At 41.1% G+C, this 25,463-nt stretch overlaps 1 protein-coding gene and 4 non-coding genes across 7 annotated transcripts in view; 4 read left to right on the plus strand and 1 right to left on the minus strand.

The window, feature by feature from the left end:
* mmp11a (matrix metallopeptidase 11a) overlaps positions 1 to 24,436 on the plus strand; it is a 40,423-nt gene extending 15,987 nt beyond the window's left edge. The window contains exons 2-9 of one of the 3 annotated variants that reach the window (XR_009817420.1): positions 15,395 to 15,624; positions 16,837 to 16,980; positions 17,070 to 17,203; positions 17,279 to 17,616; positions 17,689 to 17,893; positions 17,963 to 18,223; positions 20,451 to 20,831; positions 23,995 to 24,436. Coding sequence is in view for 2 of the 3 variants with exons in the window: in XM_061980446.1 (XP_061836430.1) it covers positions 15,395 to 15,624; positions 16,837 to 16,980; positions 17,070 to 17,203; positions 17,279 to 17,616; positions 17,689 to 17,893; positions 17,963 to 18,223; positions 20,451 to 20,569 (1,431 nt within the window). In the remaining variant the exon portion in view is untranslated. Of the gene's footprint in view, positions 1 to 15,394; positions 15,625 to 16,836; positions 16,981 to 17,069; positions 17,204 to 17,278; positions 17,617 to 17,688; positions 17,894 to 17,962; positions 18,224 to 19,752; positions 22,197 to 23,994 lie in introns of those variants that run through there. The other 2 variants (XM_061980446.1, XM_061980448.1) reach the window with 2 other exon arrangements.
* trnae-cuc (transfer RNA glutamic acid (anticodon CUC)) lies at positions 1,156 to 1,227 on the plus strand. The gene has a single exon. It is a non-coding gene; the product is annotated as a tRNA-Glu (tRNA).
* trnaa-agc (transfer RNA alanine (anticodon AGC)) lies at positions 4,376 to 4,448 on the plus strand. The gene has a single exon. It is a non-coding gene; the product is annotated as a tRNA-Ala (tRNA).
* On the plus strand, positions 7,197 to 7,268 carry trnae-cuc (transfer RNA glutamic acid (anticodon CUC)). The gene has a single exon. It is a non-coding gene; the product is annotated as a tRNA-Glu (tRNA).
* trnae-cuc (transfer RNA glutamic acid (anticodon CUC)) lies at positions 7,656 to 7,727 on the minus strand. Its single transcript has one exon. It is a non-coding gene; the product is annotated as a tRNA-Glu (tRNA).
* Positions 24,437 to 25,463: the final 1,027 nt, after the last annotated feature.

A 25,463-nucleotide genomic window follows, 5' to 3' on the forward strand; every position in this document is an offset into this window, starting at 1 on the left:
AGTCTGGTCTCTGGACTGTCTAAGAAGTGTCATGTAATACTGAACATCTGTTATTTATTCATTTGTAATATCATAGTTGTTAGCTACACGGTGATAGCAGCTAGCAGTCCAAAACAATTAACAGAGGAATTAGCTTCAATGGTAGCACGCTAGTTAGCATGTGAGAGAGGGAGCGGGATTGATGCTTTTCTTACATTTTCATTGTCTTGGAGGTGTATTACACTACAATCCCTGTGCCAACCCACCCTTACAGGGGAAATAGCTCAAATGGTAGCATGTTAGCTTAGCTAGGTAGGAAGATTGACACCCACGTTCTCCACATGAAAGTACATTTTGAGAATGTTGTTGGTGTCAAACTCCAAGGTCAGCCATGTCTTTAGGGACTCTGAAGTTCTCACACTATTCACCACTCAGACATAGTCGCTAAAATGCTAAGTTCCCTGAACAGGAATCGAACCTGGGCCGCGGCAGATAGAGGTCCGAATCCTAACTACTAGACCACCAGGGACTTGAAGGCTTTCTGTATGGACAAGAAGGATACATGTGTGATATCATGATTTATGATTTTAGCGGGAATTAGCTTAAATGCTAGCGTGCTAGCTTAAAATGTGAGAGTTAGTGAGATCTAGCTGATATTACAAATACATAAATAACAGATGTTCAGTATTACATGACACTTCTTAGACAGTCCAGAGACCAGACTGAAGAATTCAGCCATCGATCTCACTCAATCTCACATGTTAAGCTAGCATGCTACCATTTAAGCTAATTCCCGCTAAAGTCATAATGATAAATAAATGATAAATGGGTTGTACTTGTATAGCGCTTTTCTACCTTCAAGGTACTCAAAGCGCTTTGACACTACTTCCACATTTACCCATTCACACACACATTCACACACTGATGGAGGGAGCTGCCATGCAAGGCGCTAACCAGCACCCATCAGGAGCAAGGGTGAAGTGTCTTGCTCAGGACACAACGGACATGACAAGGTTGGTACTAGGTGGGGATTGAACCAGGGACCCTTGGGTCGCGCACAGCCACTCTTCCACTGCGTCACACCGTCCCTCATCAATCATGATATCACACACGTTTTCCTTCATGTACGACTCCACCTCTGAGAGGATGAAGTTGTTCACACAGTTGTCCATCAAGTCCCTGGTGGTCTAGTGGTTAGGATTCGGCGGTCTCACCGCCGCGGCCCGGGTTCGATCCCTGGTCAGGGAACTTCACATTTTAGCAACTATGTCTTGAGTGGTGAATAATGTGAGAACTTCAGAGTCCCTAAAAACATGGCTGACCTTGTAGTTTGACACCAACAGTCTCAGGCCCCTTTCTACACTAAGCCAACTAAGGTTATCCAGGGTAAATCTCACCTAACCTTATCCTTGTCCGCACACAACAATGGTCGTTTAAGACCCCTCCCCCCCTCCGTTTCTTTGGTGCAACGCGACATAATACGCATGCGTGGAAAATGCGCAACGTCATAGTCACCTCCAGTGTAGCTTTGTGTGCAAGTGCTGGCTGTCCAGAGTCGGGACCCGGGGTGGACCGCTCGCCTGTGCATCGGTTGGGGACATCTCTGCGCTGCTGACCCGTCTCCGCTCGGGATGGTCTCCTGCTGGCCCCACTATGGACAGGACTCTCACTATTATGTTAGATCCACTATGGACTGGACTCTCACTATTATGTTGGATCCACTATGGACTGGACTCTCACTATTATGTTAGATCCACTATGGACTGGACTTTCACTATTATGTTAGATCCACTATGGACTGAACTTTCACTATTATGTTAGATCCACTATGGACTGGAATCTCACTATTATGTTAGATCCACTATGGACTGGACTCTCACACTATTATGTTAGATCCACTATGGACTGGACTGTCACACTATTATGTTAGACCCACTCGACATCCATTGCATCCGGTCTCCCCTAGAGGGGGGGAGGGGGGGTACACCCACATCTGCGGTCCTCTCCAAGGTTTCTCATAGTCATTCACATCGACGTCCCACTGGGTTGTGAGTTTTTCCTTGCCCTGGTGTGGGCTCTGAACCGAGGATGTCGTTGTGGCTTGTGCAGCCCTTTGAGACACTTATGATTTTGGGCTATATAAATAAACATTGACTGATTGATTGATTGATGAAGTTCTTAAATGTAACTTATCTGAACAATATCCAGTGTTGTGGTATTTCAATGAACTGGAATCCAGTGTGACTATTGTAGTGAATCACACCTGAGACATCATAATTTAATCACATCTTTATTAGACACGTAAACAATGTGATAAAGAACATTTTACATCAATCAAACTAGGGATCTAGATATCTGGTCAGGACACTCCTCAATCTTTTGCCTTCACCTTCATTGTCCATTCCTTTTTGGTGACTTCATATCCTCTGGACCTAGACGTTGAGTCCGCGACATACATGGCCGACAATAACTGATACAGTCTGCTTTGCCAGTTCAAAAGCATTCGCCGTTTTCCGTAGTCTTCCCTCGACGGCCAGGTAATACAAAACACACGCTACCTTTTTTTATCACATCCACGGGAGCTCGCATTCTCGTTGTCTCTCCTTCGACAAATGGACAAAGTTTTTCGCTAAGTAGCATCACAGCTAATCCGGCCGGACATTGGAAAGTTCTCTTGCCGTCTGAGAAGTGTTGTATCCCAAATAGCTGCAATGGCTTTCTCTGAAGGTATGCATGTGGGATTTCCACAAGCGTCTGTACATGTAGAAGAAGGAGAAACACGGGCATGTCCGGATGACTCGTCTTCATGTTTCCAGTGGTTAGCTCCGAGCTTTATTATGAAGCTGGCTGTGGCGTGTTCTTTCTGACGTCACTTCCTGTGTGGGCGAAGTCTTTCTGGCGTCACTTCCTCTCCGAACTCACTTTGTAAACGGTCAAAGAGTCCATACAAAGCTAAGTACCGGAGATTCAAGAATTACACGGCTGACTTACCCGTGTAAAAAATTGTCCGAGGAGGGGTACCTTAAACGCTGGTTTAGTGTGGCTGAAACGGTGCTTAGGCTAAATAATTATTAGTTTAAGGGGTTAAACGACTTAGTGTAGACATACCCTCAGAACGTGTTTTCGAGTAAAGAACGCAGTTGTCAATCTTGCTACCTAACTAAGCTAGCATGCTACCATTTGAGCTAATTCCCCTGTAAGGGTGGGTTGGCACAGGGATTGTGGTGTAATACACCTCCAAGAAAAGCATCCATACCGCTACCTCTTTCACATGCTAACTAGCGTGCTAACACTGAAGCTAATTCCCCATTAAAGTGTTTTGTACTGCTAGCTGCTATCACAGTGTAGCTAACAACTATGATATTACAAATAGATAAATAACAGATGTTCAGTATTACATGACACTTCTTCGACAGTCCAGAGACCAGACTGAAGAATTCAGCCATCGATCTCGCTAACTCTCACATGTTAAGCTAGCATGCTACCATTTAAGCTAATTCCTGCTAAAGTCATCAATCATGATATCAAACATGTTTTCCTTCATGTACGACTCCACCTCTGAGAGGAAGAAGTTGCTCATACAGACATCCATCAAGTCCCTGGTGGTCTACTGGTTAGGGTTTAGTGCTCTTAATGCCTTGGACTGGGTTTGATTCCCGTTCAGGTAACTTTTTGGCCACAGGGGAAATACCTCTTGTGGTACAGTGCTTGCTTAGCATGCGACTTAGCAAGAATTAGCTTAAATAGTAGCGCGCTAGTTAGCATGTCATCATTGTCTTGGAGGTGTATTACACCACAATCCCTGTGCCAACCTGCCCTTACAGGGGAATTAGCTCAAATGGTAGCATGCTAGCTTAGCTAGGTAGCAAGATTGACGCCCGCGTTCTCCACACAAAAACAAGTTTTGAGAATGTTGTCAGCCATGTTTTTAGGGACTCTGAAGTTCTCACATTATTCACCACTCAGACATAGTTGCTAAAACGCTAAATTCCCTGACCAGGAATCGACCCCAGGCCGTGGTGTTGAGAGCGCCAAATCCTAACCACTAGACCACCAGGGACTTGTTGGAAAACTGTATGAACATGAATGAAACGTGTGTGATATCATGATTGATGACTTTAGCGGGAATTAGTTTAAATGGTAGCATGCTATCTTAAGAAAAGCATCAATCCTGCTAACTCTCTCATATGCCAACTAGCGTGCTACCATTTAAGCTAAGTCATCAAACACGTTTCCTTCATGTACGACTCCACCTCTGAGAGGAAGAAGTTGCTCATACAGACATCCATCAAGTCCCTGGTGGTCTAGTGGTTAGGATTGGTCCCTCATATTGCCGTGTTCTGGGTCCGACTCCCGTTCAGGGAAAATAGCATTTCGGCAACAAGGACCCTTTACAGGGGAATTAGCTCAAATGGTAGAGCGCTCGCTTAGCATGTGAGAGGTAGCGGGATCGATACCCGCATTCTCCAGCAGTGAGAATCAGAATAGTTTTTATGACCATTGTTTGAGAACGGGTTCACAAACTAGGAATTTTTCTTGGTGCAATCGTGCAACATAAAACACATATAACACAGATTTGGTAATAAAAACAGCTGTAACTGAGCTATCAGATCTTGTTATAGAAAGCTAACTGAGCTACAGAAATGCTAAGTTCCCTGACCGGGAATCGAACCCGGGCCGCGTCGGTGAGTGCGCCGAATTCTAACCACTCGACCACCAGGGACTTGATGGATGTCTGTATGAGCAACTTCTTCCTCTCAGAGGTGGAGTCGTACATGAAGGAAAATGTGTGTGATATCATGATTGATGACTTTAGCAGGAATTAGCTTGAATTGTAGCATGCTAGCTTAACATGTGAGAGTTAGCGGGATCTAGCTTCAGAGCTGCTAAGACTCACGCTTTGAGTGTGTCAGTCATGTATTACATGACACTTCTTAGACAGTCCAGAGACCAGACTGAAGAATTCGTCGTTAAGCTAGCACGCTACCATTCAAGCTATTTCCTGCTAAAGTCATCAATCATGATATCCATACTTGCCAACCTTGAGACCTCCGATTTCAGGAGGTTGGGGAGGAGGGGGGGGGGCGTGGTTAAGAGGGGAGGAGTCAAGTAGTTCATATATATATATATATATATATATATATAAGAAATACTTGACTTTCAGTGAATTCTAGCTACCGTATTTTTCGGAGTATAAGTCACACTGGAGTATAAGTCGCACCTGGCGAAAATGCATAATAAAGAAGGAAAAAAACATATATAAATCGCACTGGGGCCCGGTCAAACTATGAAAAAAAACTGCAACTTATAGTCCGAAAAATACGGTATATATATATATATATATATATATATATATATATATATATAATTTTTATTATATATACGTATATATATATATATATATATACGTGTATATATATATATATATATATATATATATATATATATATATATATATATATATATATATATATATATATATATATATATATATATAAATAAGAGAAATACTTGAATTTCAGTGTTCATTTATTTACACATATACACACACATAACACTCATCTACTCATTGTTGAGTTAAGGGTTGAATTGTTCATCCTTGTTCTATTTGTCACTATTTTTCTGACCATGCTGAACACCCTCTCTGATGATGCATTCTGCTTCGTCTCCTTGTTGTGTGCGCAGTTGTGCACTGCACTCTCTAAAAGCCGTAGATGTTAGTGTCACATATGCATGTACAGTAGATGGCAGTATTGTCCTGTTTAAGAGTGTCACAACATTGCTGTTTACGGCAGACGAACTGCTTTACGGTAGACGAAAACGTGACTGCTGTTGTTGTGTGTTGTTACCGCGCTGGGAGGACGTTAATGAAACTGCCTAACAATAAACCCACATAAGAAACCAAGAACTCGCCCTCGATCATTCTACAGTTATAACGTGATTGGGCAGGCACGCTGTTTATATTGTGGGAAAGCGGACGTAAAACCAGGCTGTCGACACGTCACTCAGGTCCGCCTGAATTCCGGGAGATTTTCGGGAGAAAATTTGTCCCGGGAGGTTTTCGGGAGAGGCGCTGAATTTCGGGAGTCTCCCGGAAAATCCGGGAGGGTTGGCAAGTATGCGCTAACTCTAACATGTTAAGCTAACATGCTACCATTTAGGCTAATTTCTGCTAAAATCATCAATCATGATATCACACACGTTTTGGTCTAGTAGGTAGGATTCGGAACTTAGTATTTTAGCAACTATGTCTGAGTGGTGAATAATGTGAGAACTTCAGAGTCCCTAAAAAACATGGCTGACCTTGTAGTTTGACAACAACAACATTGTCAAAACTTGTTTTCATGTGAAGAACACAGTTGTCAATATTGCTACCGAGCTAAGCTAGCATGCTACCATTTGAGCTAATTCCCCTGTAAGGGTGGGTTGGCACAGGGATTGTGGTGTAATACACCTCCAAGAAAATGAAAATGTAAGAAAAGCATCAATCCCGCTAACTCGCTCATATGCTAACTAGCGTGCTACCATTTAAGCTAATTGTCGCTAAAGTCATCAATGATCAAAGTTACGCACAGAATAATTTCGCCACACCTAGTGTGTGTGTGCGTGTGTGACAATCATGGGTACTTTAACTTAACTTTAATATTTTCACTATGTATGACTCCACCTCTGACAGAAAACAGTTGCAAATATATATGTATGTATATATATGTGTGTGTGTATGTATGTTGATATATGTACAACAAGCTTTGATCTGGCTTCATCAGTGCTTCCTAATCTCCTTTTTTAATCCCCGTCTAAAAAGTTCCACTGGAGAATGCGGGCATCGATCCCGCTACCTCTCACATGCTAAGCGAGCGCTCTACCATTTGAGCTAATTCCCCTGTAAAGCACATTAGTTAGCATGTGAGAGAGGTAGCGGGATTGATACTTTTCTCATGTTTTCATTGTCTTGGAGGTGTATTACACCACAATCCCTGTGCCAACCCACCCTTACAGGGGAATTAGCTCAAATGGTAGCATGCTAGTTTAGCTAGGTAGGAAGATTGACAACTGTGTTCTCCACATGAAAGCACATTTTGAGAATGTTGTCAGCCATGTTTTTTAGGGACTCTGAAGTTGTCACATTATTCACCACTCAGACATAGTTGCTAAAATGTTAAGTTCCCTCACCGGGAATCGAACCTGGGCCGCGGCAAATACAGAAACGCATCAAGTCCCTGGTGGTCTAGTGGTTAGGATTCGGCGCTCTCACCGCCGCGGCCCGGGTTCGATTCCCGGTCAGGGAACTTAGCATTTTAGCAATTATGTCTGAGTGGTGAATAATGTGACAACTTCAGAGTCCCTAAAAACATGGCTGACCTTGAAGTTTGACAACAACATTCTCAGACTCCAGATATCTTAGCTAGGTAGCAAGATTGACGCCCACGTTCTCTTACCATGAATTGATTAACGTGGACCCCGACTTAAACAAGTTGAAAAACTTATTCGGGTGTTACCATTTAGTGGTCAATTGTACGGAATATGTACTGTACTGTGCAATCTACTATTAACAGTTTCAATCAATCAATCAATCCACACGAAAACAAGTTTTGAGAATGTTGTCAGCCATGTTTTCAGGGACTCTGAAGTTGTCACATTATTCACCACTCAGACATAGTTGCTAAAATGATAAGTTCCCTGACCAGGAATCAAACCCGGGCCGCGGCGGTGAGAGCGCCGAATCCTAACCACTAGACCACCAGGGACTTAATGGATGTCTGTATGAGCAACTTCTTCCTCTCAGAGGTGGAGTCGTACATGAAGGAAAACGTGTGTGATATCATGATTGATGACTTTAGCGGGAAATAGCTTAAATGGTAGCGTGCTAGCTTAAGAAAAGCATCAATCCCGTTAACGCTCTCATATGCTAACTAGCGTGCTACCATTTAAGCTAATTGTTGCTAAAGTCATCAATGATGAAAGTTATGCACATATTTTCACCATGTATGACTCCACTTCTGATAGAAAACAGTTGCAAATATATATATATATATATATATATATATATACATATATGTATTTTTTTTATATATATACAACGAGCTTCCATCTGGTTTCATCGGTGCTTCCTAATCTCCATTTTTATACCCCGTCGAAAAAGTTCCACTGGAGAATGCGGGCATCGATCCCGCTACCTCTCACATGCTAAGCGAGCGCTCTACCATTTGAGCTAATTCCCCTGTAAAGGTTCCCTGTTGCCAAACTGGTATTTTCCCTGAACGGTAATCGAACCCGGGCCACGGCAGTGAGAGCGCTGAATCCTAACCACTCGACCACCAGGGACTTGATGGATGTCTGTATGAGCAACTTCTTCCGCTCAAAGGTGGAGTCGTACTTGAAGGAAAACGTGCGTGATATCATAAAATATGATTTTAGCGGGAATTAGCTTAAATGTTAGCATGAGGGACAAGCGGTAGAAAATGGATGGATGGGTTAGCATGCTCGCTTAACATGTGAGTTAGTGAGATCGATGGCTGAATTCTTCAGTCTGGTCTCTGGACTGTCTAAGAAGTGTCATGTAATACTGAACATCTGTTATTTATTTATTTGTAATATCATAGTTGTTAGCTACACGGTGATAGCACCATATACGGACACACATATATACACACATATATATATACATATATATATATATATATATATATATATATATATATATATATATATATATATATATATATATATATAAATAAATATAAATGGGTTGTACTTGTATAGCGCTTTTCTACCTTCAAGGTACTCAAAGCGCTTTGACACTACTTCCACATTTACCCATTCACACACACATTCACACACTGATGGAGGGAGCTGCCATGCAAGGCGCTAACCAGCACCCATCAGGAGCAAGGGTGAAGTGTCTTGCTCAGGACACAACGGACATGACGAGGTTGGTACTAGGTGGGGATTGAACCAGGGACCCTCGGGTCGTATATATATGTATATATATATATATATCCAGCGCCCCCCGCGACCCCAAAGGGAATAAGCGGTAGAAAATGGATGGATGGATGGATATATATATATGTATATATATATATATATATATACATATATATATATATATACATATATATATATATACACATATATACATATATATATATATATACATATACATATATATATATATATATATATATATATATATATATATATATATATATATATATATATATATAGGAGGGTGTGACATGAGGCGGTATGCACACTACTACTCCAACTTGTGTGCGTATGCTAGCTTTTATTAGTCTGAATATTTTTGTACGCACGAAGATTCTGAGTGTTCGACGTATAGAAACTTGTCCATCAAAATTCCACGCACAGACTTGTCTTCCCCACGTACTTCGTGTCAGACGCCGCTCTCGCGTCTTGTCTTGGCCGAGCGCCGCGTGGACGTGTCGCTACCTGTGCCGTGTCTCTCCAGTGACGCGGTAAACAAAGCATCATGGCCGACTTTGTTGCTCGCTCGGCAAAAAGTGACACGCTAATTGTCTGCTGGCGAGTGAGATGGAGAAAATGCTGCTGAGTCAGCCACAGGACTATGGCTATGTTAGCTCTTTTGTTAGCATTTTTTTAGCGTCTCTATTAGGTCCTTTGTTAGCATTTTCTGTTAGCATTTTTTTAGCGTCTCTATTAGGTCCTTTGTTAGCATTTTTTGTTAGCATGTTTTAATAGTGACTTTGTTATTCTGTTAGCATCTTTTTTAGCGTCTTTGTTACTTCTTCTGTTAACATTTTTTATATTGTCTTTGCTCTTTTGTTAGCATCTTTTTAGCGTTTTTGTTAGCTCTTGGTCCTGTCTTGGTCCGTTTTTTCGTTTGCGTCTTTGTTAGCTCTTTTGCTAGTGTCTTGGTTATTTCTTTTTTTAGCATTTTTTTTCGTGTCTTTGTTAGTTCTTTTGTTCGCGTCTTTGTTAGCTCTTTTGCTAGTATATATATATATTTTTTAACTCTTTTGTTACCTTTTAACTCCTTGTTAGTCCTTTTTTTAGCGTTTTTGTTAGCTCTTTTGTTCGTGACTTTGTTAGTTCTTTTGTTAGCTCTTTAGCTAATATCATGTTTTTATTTATTTTTTAGCTCTTTTGTTACCTTTTTAGCTTCTTGTTGTCTTTTTTTTTTCCGTATTTGTTAGCTTTTTTTTTGCATCTTTGTTAGCTCTTTTGTTTATATCTTGCTTAGCTCTTTTGCTAGTGTCTTGGTTAGTTGTTTTGTTTGCTTTTTTTGTCAGGGTCTCGGTTAGCTGTTTACTAGCATCTTTGTTAGTTGTTTTTTTTAACGTCTTTGTTAGCTCTTTTGTGTCTTTGTTAGTTCTTTTCTTAGCATGTTTGTTTTTGGTAGCTCTTTTGTTGGTATCTTTGTTAGCTCTTTTGTTCGTGTCTGTTAGTTCTTTAGTTAGCGTCTTTGTTAGCTCTTTTGCTAGTATCTTGTTGTTTAATATTTTAGCTCTTTTGTTACCTTTTTAGCTTCTTGTTAGTCTTTTTTTGTCTTCGTTTTTGTTAGCTTTTTTTTGCATCTTTGTTAGCTCTTTTGTTCATGTCTTGCTTAGCTCATTTGCTAGCGTCTTGGTTAGTTCTTTTGTTCGTTTTTTGTAACTTTTTTTGTCAGTGTCTCGGTTAGCTGTTTGTTAGCATCTTTGTTAGTTAATTTTTTTAAGCGTCTGTTAGCTCTTTTGTGTCTTTGTAAGTTCTTTTGTTAACATGTTTGTTTTTGGTAGCTCTTTTGTTGGTATCTTTGTTAGCTCTTTTGTTAGTGTCTTGGTCAACTGTTGTAATTATTTTGTTAGCTATTTTAATTGCGTTTTTGTTAGCTTATTTTGTCAGCTTGTTTCTTAGAGTCTTTGTGAGGTCTTTTGTTGGCGTCTGTGTTAACGTATTGGTTAGCGTTTTTGCCAGCTTATTGGTTAGCACTGTTGTTAGTGTCTTCCACAGCTTCTTAGCTAGGGTCGATCAGTCCATCTTGCCTTTGTTGTTCTCCAAAGCTGGAAACTTTCAGGACAACATGTGTTGTTAGCTAAAGAAAAAGCCAGCGATTAGCTAGCAGTGATGTGTTTTTGGTGATGAACTTTGACATCTGCGGTGAAATGTCCCAGCTCCGAGGCCAGGGGGTCAAACAGTTCATTAGACGCACAGTCGGGGTGTTTGAGGTCAAACCGAGGCGGTTTTACGGCCTTGAAAGCTGAGACCTGGTCTCGCTGGCTGGGGTCGTCTGCTGACCCACAGAAGTCCGCTTCAAGTCCTCGGCAGCAGGACTTGATGTTGCAGATGTCGGCGGTCTTAATGAAGTGCTTTCTTTTGTGCGGCTGGCCAGCGGCCATGTCGGCTGCGGCGGCGTCAGGTGCTGAGAGCAGAACGTCGACGCTAACAAGCTGACGCATCGCAGGGAGGAAATTGGACTTTTAGAAGTGGAGCGCCCATCTGGACTTGATTTGTGGACTTTAATTCTTCATCTTTGGGGCCCCTCCAGTCGCCGCCAACCCCCCCCCCCCCCCAAAACAAAAACACCTGGGGGTTTCTTTCTACTTTGTTATTACAGTAGAACATCACTTTAGGGTCTTTTGTTGGTGAAGACACGACTGACAGGTGACGACTGCTCATTTGTTTGAAACCAGACCCCAAACTCTTGCAAGGGTTTTTCCTTCTTAGTCCTCTTTGAGTGCTAAGTCCACCGTGATGCTTTTTAATGCAGTAGGCTTACGATCACCCCCATGGTCCAGTTAGCCTTCACGCACGCCCTCAATGGTCCAACAGTTGGTGCACACCCTAATTCAGTTTTTTAAGTATCTACAAGGTGCCATTCTAGACCCTGCATGGGTCCAGGAAGGTCACAAAAGAACCCAAATGGTCCCAATGGGTGAATGTGGTTGCCCAAGCAGTCCAAAATGCACCCAAAAGGGCCCTGGCTTTGGAGTCTTTAGGTACATTTCGGACTTTTAGGGTAAGTCTAGGGTAGCTATGTTTTCGGAGTACATGAACTATGTTGGATACAAAGGAATTGGGGCCACTTCTGGTAAAAAACTGCCCCTAAAAGTCCAAGGTCTAAAATTCTAATCCACTATCTACGAGGTCCAAATTACACCTATTTAGGTTTTGGAGTCTTTGGGTACATGTCGCACTTTTAGGGTAAGTCTAAGCTAAGTAAGTTAGATGTTCTCGGAGTACATGAAGTATCTTGGATACTAAGAGATTGGGGCCACTTCTGGTAAAAAAACTGCCCCTAAAAGTCCAAACTACATTTTATAAGTGCTCTAAAATTCTAATCCAGTATCTACGAGGTCCAAATTACACCTGTTTAGGTCCTGGAGGGGTTGAAAGAACCCAAACAGTTCAGAATGCACCTTCGGACTTTTAAAGTAAGTCCATTTTACGGTACTTGTGGACCTCGGGACGTTTTGAAATCTTTTTGGATTTTTAAGGGAAGATGGTCAGTTTTGGGTTACTTTGGGACCTTTGGGTATGTTTGTTGTTTTCAGAGTACATGAACTATCGTGGATACTAAGAGATTAGGGCCACTTCTGGTATAGAACTACCCCTAAAAGTCCAGGCTACATTTAATAAGCGCTCTAAAATTCTAATCCACTATCTACGAGGTACAAATTACATCTATTTAGATCTTGGAGGGGTTGAAAGAACCTAAGAGGTCCCAATGATAGATGTGGTTGCCCAAACAGTTCAGAATGCACCTTCGGATTTTTAAAGTAAGTCCATTTTACGGTACTTGTGGACCTCGAGACGTTTTGAAATCTTTTTGGATTTTTAAGGGAAGATGGTCAGTTTTGGGTTACTTTGGGACCTTTGGGTGTGTTTGTTGTTTTCAGAGTACATGAACTATCGTGGATACTAAGGGATTAGAGCCACTTCTGGTATAGAACTACCCCTAAAAGTCCAAGCTACATTTAATAAGCGCTCTAAAATTCTAATCCACTATCTACGAGGTACAAATTACATCTATTTAGATCTTGGAGGGGTTGAAAGAACCTAAGAGGTCCCAATGATAGATGTGGTTGCCCAAACAGTTCAGAATGCACCTTCGGATTTTTAAAGTAAGTCCATTTTACGGTACTTGTGGACCTCGGGACGTTTTGAAATCTTTTTGGATTTTTAAGGGAAGATGGTCAGTTTTGGGTTACTTTGGGACCTTTGGGTGTGTTTGTTGTTTTCAGAGTACATTAACTATCGTGGATACTAAGGGATTAGAGCCACTTCTGGTATAGAACTACCCCTAAAAGTCCAAGCTACATTTAGTAAGCGCTCTAAAATTCTAATCCACTATCTACGAGGTCCAAATTACATCTATTTAGATCTTGGAGGGGTTAAAAGAACCTTAGAGGTCCCAATGATAGATGTGGTTTCCCAAACAGTTCGGAATGCACCTTAACGGGCCCTGGCTCCAGACTCTTTGGGCACATTTCGGATTTTTAAGGTAAATCCATTTTAGGGTACTTGTGGACCTTGGGACGTTTTGGAATCTTTTTGGAAGTTTAAGTGAAGCTGGTCAGTTTTGGGTTACTTTGGGACCTTTGGGTATGTTTGTCGTTTTCAGAGTACCGGTACATGAACTATCTTGGATACTAAGGGATTAGGGCCACTTCTGGTAAAAAAAAAAAAAAAAGTTCCCCTAAAAGTCCAGCCCTCATTTTATTAGTGCCCAACCCGCCTGTGAGACTACGATGTCCAAATTACGCCTATTTAGGTCTTGGAGGGCTTAAAAGAACCCAAGTGGTCCCAATGATAAATGGGGTTTGCCAAAGGGTCTGAAATACACTCAAAAGTGCCCTGGTCCCAGACTCTTTGGGTATATTTCAGACTTTTAGGGGTAAATCCATTTTAGAGTACTTTTGGGCTTTGGGACATTTTGGGGTCTTTTGGGAATTTTAGGAGAAGACAGTCCATTTTGGGTAACTGTTGGATCTTTAGGTATATTCGTTGTTTTCGGAGTCCATGAAACATCTTGGATACAAGAAGATTGGCCTCAATTCCTTTGGGGCCACTTCTAGTAAAAGTGCCCCTAAAAAGTCCAAGCCCCGTTTTGTGTGCCCCAAACCGTTCGTGAGACTTTCCCTTACTCTAACAGTAATCTACAAAGTCCAATTTCCACCTATTTGGGTCTTGAAGGAGTTTAAAGAACCCAAGTGGTCCCAATAATATTTCGGGGTGCCCAATAGCTCTGAAATGCACTCAAAATAGCCCCGGCCTCTTTGGCTCTATGACTTTTAGGGGTAAGTCCATTTCAGGGTACTTTAGGGCCTTGTGACATTTTAGGGTCTTTTGGGAACTTTAAGGGAAGAAAGTCCATTTTGGGTTACTTTGGGACCTTTGGGTATGTTCGTCGTTTTTGGAATCTATGAACCATCTTGGATACAAGTAGATGGGCCCCAATTCCTTTGGGGCCACTTCTAGTAAAAACAAAATAGGGAAACATGGTCCATTTTGGATTACTTTGGGACCTTTAGGTATGTTTTCGGTGTACATGAACTGCCATGGATATAAGTAGGGCTCCAATCCCTTTGGGGCCACTTCTGGTTAAAAAAAAAAAATTAAAAAAAAATGTCTCTAAAAGTCAAAACCGTTCATAAGACTTTTCCCTACCCTAAACCTAATCCAGTATCAACGAGGTCCAAATTACACCTCATTAGGTCCTGCAGGGGTCCAGAAAGGCCACAAAAGGACCTGAGTGGTCCCAATGACAAATGGGGTTGCCCAAAAGGTCTGAAATGCAGTCATAAGGGCCCTGGTCCTGGACTCTGTGGCTACATTTCAGACTTTTAGGGCTAAATCCATTTTAGGGTACTTTTGGGACCTTGGGTTGTTTTAGGAACTTTAGGGGATGACGGTTTATTTTGGATTAATTTGGGAGCTTTGGGTATGTCAGTCCTTTTCAGAGTCCATGAACCATCTTGGATACAAGTAGATGGGCCCCAAACCCTTTGGGTCCACTTCTGGTAATAAAAGTGCTCCTAAAAGTCCAAGCCCCAGTTTATAAGTGCCCCAAACTGTACAAGAAACTTTTCCTTACCCTAACCCTAATCCAGTATCTACGAGGTTCATAATACACCCATTTAGGTCCTGGAAGGGTAAAAGAACCCAAGTGGTCTCAATTACCGGTATACAAAAATGGGGTTGCCCAAAAAGGCCTTGACTCTTTATATTTCTGACCTTTTGGAGCACAAGGACTTTCAGGGGTAAGTCCTTTTTGGGGCATTTTGGTACCTTGGGACAATTTGGGGTACTTAAGGACTTTAGGGAAAGATTGTCTTGAGTCTATGGACTTTTCCAGTGAAAGTAAAGAGGCCACAATCCATATACCCCTAAAAGTCCCAGTCCTATTTTACAAGTGCCCTAACGAGTCCAAAGAACGTCTTTCCTTCACTCCCAGCAGGTCCATGCAGACAGGTTTTCTGACCCTAAGAAGAGATCCAAACTTCCCCACCTTCGTGACAAGATTGGGAAGGACGCGTCCAACAACACGTCCAACTTGTGGAGGCGACCTCGCTGCGGCGTTCCAGACTATCCAAACCACAGGGAGATCCTTTACCCGGGTCAACACCGCCAGAGGCGCTTTGTCCTCTACGGAGGACGGCTGGACAAGACGGACCTCACTTACAGGTACTTGCCCGACTTCCTGTTTATGTCCCGTAATCAAATGGACCCTGCTTCAGAAACGAGGTCCTATAGAGGCCGAGAGACGGTCACAGACTGATTCAGGTTTTGATTAACTGATGAGGTCCAGCAAGACCGGCGGCGTGCCCCTTTCGCCAAAAAAGACAGGTGCTAAAGTGCTAAGAGTGGGGTGGGGTTTTTTGGCTGCAACGCTCAGCAAGTTCTGCCACAAGCCAGGAAGTCCTGATCAGTTTTTAGAATTGGATTGATGTCAGAGTCTGAGTCAGAAACAGAGCCAGGGCGCTTGAAAGAAAGCCAAAGTCGTAAACGTATCAAATGATGTAAGACTTTGGATTAGGAAACTATTTCCTGTTCTGTACTCACTTTTTCTTCCTGGTGAGCAACTGAGCGTGTGCAAACGTGCACACCTGGCCACGTGCGCACGCAGCCGCTCAAGAACTTTAGCGCATGTGATTTCACGTTTCCTGTCAACATCAAAAAGAATACGCTGACTTGAAAAACTCTATCCTCATAAAAATACTCTTTTAATGTGAAAAGTTTACTCTTTTGACGTTTTTACCCCCATTTCATTTCCAGCAATATTCAAAATATTTCTAATTAAAGACATCTGATTTAATCATGACTCAAACTAACGGGACACAAGCTAATGTGGAGCGAGCTTAAGTAACTCCAGCTAACGTGACGCTAGCTAACGCAACTCAAAGTAACGTGACACAAGCTAATGTGACGCGAGCTGACCCTGACTCAAGCTAACATGACACAAGCTAACATTACGTAAGATGACATGATACTAGCTTATGTAGCGCAAGCTAAAGTGATCCGTACCAATGTGATGCGAGCTAACGTGAGACAGGCTAACACGACTCAAACTAACGTGTTGGAGCTAACGTGACTGAAGCCAACGTGACGCTGGCTAACGTGACTCAAGCTAAAGTGATCTGAGCCAACGTAACTCAAACTAACGGGACAAAAGCGTGAGCTAACATGACTTCATTGGGCTAACGTGACTTGAGCTAACGTGAGACGAGCTAAAGCGACTCAAGCTAACATCACACCAGCTAAAATGACGAAAGCTTACGTAATTCCAGCAAAGGTGGTCCGAGCTAATGCAACTCACGCAAATGGAGCGCGGGCTAACGTGATTTAAGCTAATGTGACACGAGCTAACGCGACACGTTCAATTTGTCGGCCGCCCAGGATTGTGCGTTTCCCATGGCAAATGGGCGAGGAGAAGGTCCGTCGAGTGTTCCGGGAAGCTCTGAAGATCTGGAGCGACGTGACGCCACTCACCTTCACCGAGATCCGCAGCGGGAAGGCCGACATCCGTATCGACTTCACCAGGTGGGACTTCACCGCTAGATGTGCCTGCGAGGACACAAGGAGGTGGTCTTCCACGCAGGTGTAGTTTCCATTGTTTTGTGCACCTGCAGGTACTGGCACGGAGACAGCCTCCCCTTCGACGGCCCGGGTGGAATCCTGGCTCACGCCTTCTTCCCCAAAACGCACCGTGAAGGCGACATGCATTTCGACTACGACGAGTCGTGGACGCTCGGCAACCACATGGGTGAGGCCGAGTCCAAAGAAAGCGGGACTTTGACTGGCGAGCTCTTTGTGAAGTGTCCCCCTTTTCATGTCGCAGGCACGGATCTCCTCCAGGTGGCGGCTCACGAGTTTGGACACGTGTTGGGTTTGCTGCACTCCGAGGAGCCGGGCGCCATCATGTCCGCCTACTACTCCTTCTCCTACCCGCTCATGCTGAGTGACGACGACAAGCGAGGCATTCAGTACCTCTATGGCACTCTTCCCAGAGTCCTGCCGCCACCGCCTCCACCACCGCCTCCACCGCCGCCTCCACCGCCACCTCCACCGCCACCTCCACCGCCACCGCCTCCCCCTCCGTCTCGGCCGCCTTCACCTCCGTCTCGGCCTCCTCAGCCGCCGCCGTCTGACCACGAGACCAACGAGATCGTCTCTCATGTGAGCAGAAGGCGACCTCGCACGTTCTTGTTGTCCTCTTCATGAGCTCGTGACCTCTGGTCTTCTTGCCAGCCCGACGTCTGCCAGACGGACTTTGACGCCGCCTCCATGATTCGTGGCGAGCTCTTCTTCTTCAAGTCGGGCTACGTGTGGCGAATCAGGGACGGACGTCTGGAAAACGGTTATCCCGCGTTGGCGTCTCGCCACTGGAGGGGAATTCCGGACAATATCGACGCCGCTTTTGAAGACAAGGCGGGAAATATTTGGTTCTTTCAAGGTGAGCCCTGGATGCCATGTGCCGATCCGTTTGATCCAAACAAAATTGCCTTTTGTTGCGTCTCTTCAGGTGAGAGCTACTGGGTGTTTGATGCGGAGATGCAGGTTCGTGGGCCTGAGTCCATCAGGAGGCTGGGTCTGTCAGTGCCAGGCATCCAGGCGGCGCTGCGTTGGGGTCACGACTCCAACTACAACACCTACTTGTTCCGCTCGGGAAGCTACTGGCGCTTCAGTCCTCGCCAGAATCGCTTGGACTTGACGTACCCACGCAGCATGCGCGACTGGAGCGGCATACCCGCTGACGTGGACGCCACCTTCAGGGATGCTTACGGTACTGCTATCCTCAGATGCTAGTGCACCCCCTAGTGGCTGCTAGCAGTGTAGCCACTGATGGCAGAGGAAGCGTGCTAGCGAGCTATTGCACTGGGACTTTCAGGGGTAAATCGTTTTGGAGTACTTTGGAACTATTTGTGGTCCTTGGGGCACTTTAGGGAAAGATGATCCTTTTTTGGGTATGTTGGTCCTTTCCGGAGTCTATAGACTATCCTGGATAAAAGTAGATACTTTGGTAGAAAAGTGCTCCTAAATGTCCCATCCCAATTTTATAAGTGCCCCAACTCATTTAAGAAATGTAACTTTCCCTTACCTTAACCTGATTCTACAAGGTCCAAAAAAACCTCATTTAGACACTGGTAGGGGTCCAGGAAGGTCCCAATGGTAAAAGGTCCAAAATTCACCCAAAAGGGCTCCACACTTGGACTCCTTGGGTACATTTTGGGACTTTTTGAGCACTGAGACTGTTTTGGGGTCCTCCATGACCACTGGGGGAAGATGGTCCTTTTTGGAACTTTACGGTTTGCTACAGTATTGCACCTCAAAAGTTTTACCGCCATCAAATATCAGTTTTCTAAATTGCTGCCTTCTGCCTGAGTGCAGCTGGGATAGGCTCTAATCCCCCTGTGACCTCAAGAGGGACAAGCGGTAGAAAATGGATGGTCCTTTCTTCAGTCCTTAGACTATCTTGGATAAAAGTGCCCCTAAAAGTCCCATCCCCATTTTGTAAGTGCCCCAACTCATTTAAGAAACTCAACTTTCCCTTACCTTGACCTGATTCTACAGGGTCCAAATGGAACTCATTTGGATCCTGTAGGGGTCCAGGAAGGTCCCACTGGTAAAAGGTCCAAAATGTAGTGAAAAGGGCACTATTCTTTGGGTACATGTTGGGACTTTTTGAGCACTGAGGCTGTTTTGGAGTCTTCCATGACCTCTGGGGGAAGATGGTCCGTTTTGGAACTTTAGGGTTTTTTACAGTATTGTACCTCAAATGTTTTACTGCCATCAAATATCAGTTTTCTAAAATGCTGCCTTCCGCCTGAGTGCATCTGGGATAGGCTCCAGTCCCCCTGTGACCCCGAGAATGGCAAGCGGTAGGAGAAGGATGTAGGAAAGACAAGTTTGTCAGATTCTCTTTTTTACCAGACGTGTCCCCTAAGGCACTAGAATTTTTACTGGAAAAAGTCAATGGACTTAGGAAAGGACTAACAGACCTAAAGGTCCCAAAGTACCCTCTCAAAAAAACATCTTCCTCTAAAGGTTCCAGAAGACCCCAAATAGTTCCATGGTCCCAAAGTACCCCAAATGGACTTACCCCAAAAAGTTCAAGATGAACCTAAAGTGTCTGGTGGCGGGGCCAGGGTCGGAGCACTTGGCTTCTTCTGGGACCTTTCCCAGACCCCTCCCGGACTTAAATGGGGTCTTTTTGGGCCGCAAAGGTATAAAATCAGGTTAGAGTCAGGGAAAGTGAAGTTCCTCAGACGGGTTGGGCCACTCTTTGACGAAGCTTCCAGTGGTGTTTCCCAGGCTACGCCCACTTCATCCGAGGACGCCAGTACTGGAAGTTTGACTTTAAGTACCCCCTCAAAAAATAATTTTCCTCGAAAGGTCCCAGAAGACCTCAACTAGTTCCATGGTCCCAAAGTACCCCAAAATGGACTTACCTCAAAAAGTTCAAGATGAACCCAAAGTGTCTGATGATGGGGTCAGGGTCGTAATTGTTTTTGGCGCATTTCGGAGCACTTGGCTTCTTCTGGGACCTTTCCCGGACTTAAATGGGTTCTTTTTGGGCCGCATAGGTCTAAAATCAGGTAAGAATCAGGGAAAGTAAAGTTCCTCAGACGGGTTGGGGCACTCTTTTACAAAGCTTCCTGTGGTGTTTCCCAGGCTACGCCCGCTTCATCCGAGGACGCCAGTACTGGAAGTTTGACCTTAAATATCCCCTCAAAAAAACCTCTTCCTCTAAAGGTCCCAGAAGACCCCAAATAGTTCCATGGTCCCAAAGTACCCTAAAATGGACTTACCCCAAAAAGTTCAAGATGAACCCAAAGTGTCTGGTGACGGGGCCAGGGTCGGAGCACTTGGCTTCTTCTGGGACCTTTCCCGGACTTAAATGGATTCTTTTTGGGCCGCGTAAGTAGTAAATCAGGTTCGGGTCAGGGAGAGTGAAGTTCCTCAGACAGGTTGGGGCACTCTTTCATGAAGCTTCCTGTTGTGTTTCCCAGGCTACGCCCACTTCATCCGAGGACGCCAGTACTGGAAGTTCGACCCGGTGGCCATGAACTCCCTGGAAGGCTACCCTCGCTACGTAGGCGTGGACTTTTTCGGATGTCGAAACATGTGATGGTGCTGAACGGAAGCGGACCAGGACGCGTGAACTTGACCTCCTCCGTGTGTTGGAAAACCTTGGTACTCAAATTTTGTTGTTTGTCGGGAAAACCAGCACACTTACTCCAGGACTGGCCGGACAAGCCCGTCCATCCTCAGGTGCTTCAGTCGGCCGACGTCACTCGGCACGTCAATGCTGTGAAGACGCTTCCTGGCGCCACCTACAGGTCAAGGTGGATCAGCGTGATGCCTTCAGGGACCTCCTTCATCAAGACCAGGTGCTGCCACTCCGACTCGTTAGTGCGGGTCACTGACGACTCTCCTTTTGCCATCACGTTACTCTTTGAAGTTGCTAAAGCTGCGGCGCTACACGACTAGCTGGCCCGTTATAATGTCCCGCCCTCTTCCTGGTTTGATCACTTAAGCTCCGCCCACTTATACTGGCGCAGTATAAGAATAATGTTATGTTGCTCTATTAAAGGAAAACAGCACTTTTTTTAAATTTTAAACCATCGTCTACAATCCCCATGAGGCAAGAACGCGTCTTTCACTTTATTGTGCATTCTAAATAGTAAAAAACTGCTAATTTTTTTACTTAAAACTAGTTACATTTTTTACATTTTAATTACATTAAATTATATGTCTTTCACTTTATTGTGCATTCTAAATAGTAAAAAAAAACTGCAAATTTTTTTTTACTTAAAACTACTTAAATTGTTTTAATTTAAAATTAGATTAAATTACACGTCTTTCACTTTATTGTGCATTCTAAATAGTAAAAAACGGATCATTTTTTACTCAAAACTACTTTTAAAAATTTAAATTCAAATTTAATTACACGTCTTTCACTTTATTGTGCATTTGAAATTGTAAAAAAAATTCAATTTTTTAAAACTTAAAATTACTTAGAAAAATTTTAAATTCTATTCAATTAAACATCTTTCACTGTATTGTGCATTCCAGATAGTAAACATCTGCTACTTTTTTCCTGTCAAAACTGCTAGTTTTTTTAACTTTAAAAATGTATTTAAATTACACATCTTTCACATGAGTGTGCATTCTAAATAGTAAAAAACAGCTTTTTTTTTTTTTACCTTAAAATTACTTTTAAAATGTACCTTTAAATTAAATTACACATCTTTCCCTTTTAAGTGCATTCTGAATAGTAAAAAACTGCTATTTGTTTTACTCAAAATTACTTAAATTTTTTTAATTTAAATTAAATTAAAATCAATTAAATTACACCTCTTTCACTTTATTGTGCATTCTGAATAGTAAAAAAAAAATGATTTTTTTTTAAACTTAAAATTACTTAAAAAAATTAAATTAAATTACACATTTGCCATTTTACTGTGCATTCTAAATCATTAAGAACGGCTATTTATTTTTTACCTAAAATTACTTTAAACATTGTAATTCAAATAAATTACATTTCACGTCTTTCACTGTATTGTGCATTCCAAATTGTAAAAATCTGCTAGTTTTTTTCCTGTCAAAACTGCTAGTTTTTACTTTAAAAATGTAATTAAATTACACATCTTCCACTTTATTGTGCATTCTAAATAGTAAAAAATGCAATTTTTTTTAACCTAAAATTACTTCATACAATCTATTTCAATTTAAATTAATTTAAAATAAATTAAATTACACATCTTTCATTTTTTTGTGCATTTTAATAGTAAAAAACTGCAAAGTTTTACTTAAAAAGTAGTAAAATAAAAAATTTAAAATTGCTTTTTTTTTTCTTCTTAAAACTACCTAAAATAAATTAATTCTAATTAAATTACACATCTTTCACGTTAATGTGCATTCTAAATAGTAAAAATTCTTTTTTTTTTAACTTAAAATTACTTTAAAAATTTAGAATTAAATTAAGTTACACGTCTTTCACTTTATTGTGCATTCTAAATAGTAAAAAATTGTAAAAATGTTTAACCTAAAATTACTTTAAAAATTTGAATTTAATTAAATTGCACATCTTTTACTTTATTGTGCATTCTAAATAGTAAAAAACTGCAAATGTTTTACTTAAAAAAATACTTTAAAAATTGCTTCTTTTTTTTTTTTTTACTTCAAACTACCTAAAAATTTAAATTTAAATTAAATTACACGTCTTTCACTTAATGTGCATTCTGAACAGTAAAAAAAAATGCTTTTTTTGTTTTACTTAAAATTACTTACAAAATTTAAATTAAATTAAATTACACATCTTTCACTTTATTGTGTATTCTAAATAGTAAATAACAGCTTGTTTTTTTTACCTAAAAAATTTTAATTACACATCTTTTACTGTACCGTGCATTTTGAATAGTAAATACTGCTATTTTTTAAACTTAAAATTACTTTAAATTTTTTTATTTAAATTAAATTAAAATAAATCAAATTACACCTCTTTCACTTTATTCTGCATGCTGAATAGTTAAAAACCACAAGAATGTTTGACTTAAAATCAATTAAAAAATTTAAATCAAATTAAATTACACATTTTTCTTTTTACTGTGCATTCTAAACCGTAAAGAACTGCTTTTTTTTAAACTAAAATTACTTTTAAATTTGTAATTAAAAAAAATAAATTACACGTCTTTGACTTTATTGTGCAGTCTAAATAGTAAAAAAAAAGCTATAAAATGCTATTTTTTTGTACTTAGAATTACTTTTTTTTTTTAAATTAAATGAAATAAATTCAATTTAATCACACTTTTTCACTTAAAAAATGTAATTGAAATTAAATTAAGTTAATTGTTTTAAATTTAATTTGATGTATGCTTTGTCTTAAAAGGAATTTAACTTCTCGACTTATTGCCGCAAGCTTGGACTGCACACATGAGATGCCTGATTTATAAACCTTTCTAAACTCAAAGGCAATACGGAAGCTACGGCAGCTAGCTCACCTCTCGCTAGTAGCCTGTACCAAAAAAAAAAGTAATTCCTCAGTTAGCTCCAACCCTAACAATGTTGCTACATGGAAATGGGGCATTGTTGGATGTTTTCAGGGTGAAACTACTTACTTCAATTGTTAGCCACCTCTTACTAGCTGTTTTTTACTACTTCAAAGCATATAAAAGTGAAAGACATGTTCCTGCCTCGCATGAAGATTGTGGGCAAAACTCCCAAACAAGTGAAGCACTATTGCTAACATATGCTAACATATTGCTATCATATGCTAGCCGTGACAAAGCAGCTTTAACCACTTCAAAAATATGAATTATTAACATATTTATACACTTGTACAAACATGCTTTTTTTTCTACTCCAATGTAACCATTCATCGTCTAGCAACTCTTTGTTCACAATAAACTTTGATCTCATTGAAATCTTTTTTCTATGCATCCTATACTGGTAACACTACCTCACTTCTTTTTACACTTGTAGGACACTAAGTGTGACTTAAACCACAGTTTGACCCTGGAACAGACTAAAGGTGTTGTTTTCCACACACAGTAAGAAGAGGAGCTGCTCCCTTGCTAACATTCCAACGTAACGACACGGTGTGGCGAGCTGACCAGGCTTTTATCGTGAAGGAGCAGCAGCATCAGCCGTGACTTTAGATGTGATTGGCATCATTTTCATGGCGGAGCACTGCCTTTGTTAACCCAGACTGAGACACGTATATATCATACTCACTCATCAACACTTTATCATGGGACTGTCTGAAACTGTAGAGAGTTCATCTGCATAAAATATATTGTCAATAACTTGTTATTGGAGCCCTGGAGACATGAAATAACTCCTTTACCCACCATAGAGGACACAGTCATAGAAAATAAGACTATGGATTATTTTAGTCATCTGTGGATGAGTTTGTTCCATTCAAGGAGTAAATGGGATCAAACTCTTTATGGCTTTAATGCCTATTTTTGGGGAAAATAAAAACAAAGATTTTTCTACTTGCAATAACTTTCCTTCCCTTTTATTTACCTTCTTTGACCGTGTTTTACCTTTTATATTCCTGTTTTTTTTTTAAACCTCTTATTTACTTTCTACGGATAAGCGGTTGAAGATAGATGGATGTATGGATTTACTTTCTATTTTTTATATACCTTCTGTATTCCTTTTTTACCTTACTTACCTTCTTTGACCGTGTTTTACCTTCTATATTCCTTTTTTACCTCTTATTTACCTTCTTTTACCGTGTTTTACCTTTTATATTCCTTTTTTACCTTTTATTTATCTTCTTTAACCGTGTTTTACCTTCTATATTCCTTTTTTAACTCTTATTTACCTTCTTTTACCGTGTTTTAGCTTTTATATTCCTTTTTTTTTTAGCTTTTATTTACCTTCTTTGACTGTGTTTTACCTTTTATATTCCTTTTTTACCTTTTATTTACCTTCTTTGACCGTGTTTTACCTCATATATTCCTTTTTTACCTCTTATTTACCGTGTTTTACCTTCTATATGCCTTTTTTACTTTTTATTTACCTTCTTTGACCATATTTTACCGTGTTTTACCTTCTATATTCCTTTTTTACCTTTTATTTACCTTCTTTGACCAAGTTTTACCTTTTATATTTCTTTTTTTTACCTTCTTTGACTGTGTTTTACCTTCTCTATTCCTTTTTTACCTCTTATTTACCTTCTTTTACCGTGTTTTACCTTCTATATGCCTTTTTTACCTTTTATTTACCTTCTTTGACCATATTTTACCTTCTATATTCCTTTTTTACCTTTTACTTACCTTCTTTGACCGTGTTTTACCTTCTATATTCCTTTTTTACCTCTTATTTACCTTCTTTGACCGTGTTTTACCTTTTATATTCCTTTTTACCTTTTATTTACCTTCTTTGACCGTGTTTTACCTTCTATATTCCTTTTTTAACTCTTATTTACCTTCTTTTACCGTGTTTTAGCTTTTATATTCCTTTTTTTTTAGCTTTTATTTACCTTCTTTGACCGTGTTTTACCTTTTATA

This window comes from Nerophis lumbriciformis, linkage group LG20 (genome assembly GCF_033978685.3).
Source record: "Nerophis lumbriciformis linkage group LG20, RoL_Nlum_v2.1, whole genome shotgun sequence".
Classification (NCBI taxonomy): domain Eukaryota; kingdom Metazoa; phylum Chordata; class Actinopteri; order Syngnathiformes; family Syngnathidae; genus Nerophis; species Nerophis lumbriciformis.